The sequence below is a fragment of the Cicer arietinum genome, chromosome 3 (genome assembly GCF_000331145.2).
Source record: "Cicer arietinum cultivar CDC Frontier isolate Library 1 chromosome 3, Cicar.CDCFrontier_v2.0, whole genome shotgun sequence".
Taxonomy (NCBI): domain Eukaryota; kingdom Viridiplantae; phylum Streptophyta; class Magnoliopsida; order Fabales; family Fabaceae; genus Cicer; species Cicer arietinum.
In genome coordinates, this window is record NC_021162.2 from 54352097 (window position 1) to 54355350 (window position 3254).

General features: G+C 26.9%; 1 protein-coding gene across 1 annotated transcript; it reads right to left on the reverse strand.

The window, feature by feature from the left end:
- Positions 1-489: 489 nt before the first annotated feature.
- Positions 490-2335, reverse strand: LOC140919884 (uncharacterized). The gene is made up of 2 exons (XM_073366765.1): positions 1593-2335; positions 490-1043 (listed from the first exon to the last, which is right to left on the reverse strand). Exons 1-2 carry the CDS (start codon positions 2217-2219, stop codon positions 513-515), a joined length of 1158 nt encoding a protein of 385 aa, XP_073222866.1. The 5' UTR covers positions 2220-2335; the 3' UTR covers positions 490-512.
- Positions 2336-3254: the final 919 nt, after the last annotated feature.

Genomic DNA, 3254 nt, shown 5'->3' on the forward strand with positions numbered 1-3254 from the left:
TTTTGTATTCTTATAAGAAAAACTATTTATCGATTTTTTATCATAAAAAACTGAGTCATTACATTATTTTGATAAAAGTTATAAGATGACATCAACTAACGATTATATATATTGACGGAGAAATGACTTTCAAGTAAAGCATAAAACGACAAACTTTATAAAAATCTCAACATTCCTGACATTTTCAAATATATGGGGGAGTTTAGCACTATCAACAATGAAAGGAAAGTTACAAAGGAATAGTAAAAGGTGGAAGGAGTAATTGCGGTATCACCATCGTCGAGTTATACTCTTCTAAGTCGAATTCAAATGAAACGACAAATTAAGAAATAAAACGAAACAAAGGAAACAACTTGGACGAATACAAATAGAACCAATTAAAAAAACATAATTAGGGTTTTAGAAATGATATATATGAAGAATGATTTTATTGGTGAGATAATAATATAAACAAGTAGAAAGCAAAAAAATTACAGAATAGAAGAAAAATGAAATAAAACAATACCTAAAAATTACAAATAATGCTTTAGTACTGTATACTTTCCCAAATCACTTCTAAGTTCATCAGTTATCACAAAACTATTATGTAAATAACTCTGTTGATAACGATAATACTGCACACAGGGCTTGTCGATAGGTATAAGCAGGTTGTGTAATTTGAACTCTGAAAGCACACGAGGTTCAACAACCTTATTTTTTGCATCTTTTGACGTAAAATATTTGTCAACATCTAAATCAGCAATACTTTTGTACAAAATATCAATGCTGCCCATAGAACAATTTCCTTGTAAGGTATGTGCAACACCACCCAAAGGAAATGTGAGAAAACTTAAAAGTAAGTCTGCAAAATCTTTTTCCCCAAGTGCAAACAATATCTTGCAGTCAGATTTTCTAATAACAAGCTTCACATTGATTTGGATATTACTACCGTTTTCAAAATCACAACAGAAAATCCTTGGCCTTTCGATAGGTGATTTCTTTTCTAAAAACAAATGGGTAAGAGGTGACTTTGAAACCAAAGAACACTTTAATAAATCAAGTACCTGTACAAATATAAAATTAATACTCAATCAATAATGAGAAATAAATGATGAAAAATATAAAACTATTTGAGTATCTAAAATAATGGAATAGAACTCCATTGTTTAATAAATAGACCGATCTATCTAAAAAAATAGATGGAATAGAATGCATTATAACATATTTTTTTTTTTAAAAAAAGGGAAAACACGAAATCGGAAGGGATTAAAATCAGTAAACATAATCGAAAGCAATAGATTCCATATTATCTCAATCCATTCTACTCATTTTTTAAATATACAAACTATTATGATTTTTAATTAAAATCAGTGAAATGTATATATATATATATATATATATATATATGAATTAAATATTATTGCTAAAATGAGATAATTGAAAATTCCATCAATTGTTATCTAAATTTAAATAATATATTAAATAACCAACTAACTAATATAAAATAATTAATTAATTAATTAGTGTAACTAACTCATCAATTTGAGTAAACCAACTATAATATATATTAAGAAAGAAAATAATTTGAGAAACAGAAATGGTAAACGCAAAACCTTATCCTTAGTGAGATTCACATTGATTTCCTTCACTAAACTTGCGCTTTGAACTCCTAAATCTTGGAGCAGAGCAAGGCTTGCATTATCCATGCAGTTTGGAATGACCCTTAGATTGTCAGTGATAACAAAACTAGCATCACCATTGACAAACCCATTGCGGAAATGTTTCAACAAAATAACATTGTCCAAATCAGAACCACACGCACATACCTCATCGGGGGAAGTGCTAATCGAACAATTGAACCAGCAACCACCAGGTTTCGAACATAAGAAGTAATTAGTTGGCTCAGTATCATCAATGTTAAGTTTGAGAGTGCTACAATATTTTTCCGATGAGTTCTTAGGTTGCAATAACAGTTTTTTGGTTCTCTCTGTCATAAGAAGACACTTTTCATCAAGATTTTGGACACTTTGATAGAGTGAGTTGAGACAACCGATTGTATCCGAACCCATGTTTGTGTCTTTCTGCAAAAGTCTTGCAATGGTTCCTAATGGTAATGTTAAGAAGCTACAAAGAATGTCCACAAACTCCTTCCCTGTTTCGGCAAATAAGACTTTGTTTGTTTTTTGGTTCACTAGAAGTTTCAACGTCATTTGATACTCTGTTTTACTAGTGTCAGCCATGGTTGCAGCTACAAAACTAGAAATAATGATGTTGGGAATTATAGTTTTATGTTTGAAAATTCAGTAAAGAGTGTTGCAATTGTGCATTTGTAGTATTTTGAGTTTTGGATAAATAAACAAAAGGCGTGTAGCTGATATAAAAAACGTGACAATTAATTAGCACTTTTATTCATAGCAATGCATAAAAAATATCAAACGACAATTGCATTTACTAGTAACACTAACAGGTCCGACAATTTCATTAGGATCGAGAGAAATTGCCTCAACTTTTCACATTCCTTTCTTATGAGTTGATGTGATTTTTGTTAGACATTCCTTAACTACAATTAAATGGGGTTTTGTATTTAAATATCCCTTTTTTATATTTTTATTTCTGAAATGCCACACTTTGAAACAAAATTTCCTAAATGCCCTATCCTTTTTTTATTTTTTTATTTCTGAAATGCCACACTTTGAAACAAAATTTCCTGAATGCCCTACTTTTTTGTTCCAATAGGAAGTTGTTCCTAGGGAAGCGACCTCTTGAAGATGAAATTTTTTTATGTTAGTAAGAAGTCGTTTTCCGGGGAAGCGACCTCCTACTGCGTTGTTTTTTTTTTTTTTTTGTTATATTTCAAAAATAGTTTATTATTAGAATTATTAATTTAATCATTTAAAAAATAAAATACTAATATTAAATTAAAATAAAGTATAATAATAAATTATAAATAAAATTTATATTTTAATTATTATTATTATTATCATTATTATAATAAATAATTATTATATTAAAATTTTAAAAAATAAATAAATTAAATGATAATAAAAATTAAATAATGATAACAATTAAAGGAAAAGAAATTTATATTGATAACACGAAAATAAAATGAAATACATTAAATTATTAATTTAATTATTTAAAAAATAAAAATACTAATAATTAATTAAAAATACGTTAATAATTAATTATTAATAAATGTTATATTTTAATTATTGTTATTATTATAATAAATAACTATTATACTTTTAATTAAAAATTATTATACTTAAAATGAT

Bases quoted from the DNA above. Each gene is read 5' to 3' on its own strand.
- LOC140919884 (XM_073366765.1), bottom strand. From the start codon at position 2,219: ATGGCTGACACTAGTAAAACAGAGTATCAAATGACGTTGAAACTTCTA. The intron at 1,044-1,592 runs GTTTTGCGTTTA...ATATTTGTACAG, and splicing joins TGAATCTCACTAAGGATAAG to GTACTTGATTTATTAAAGTG.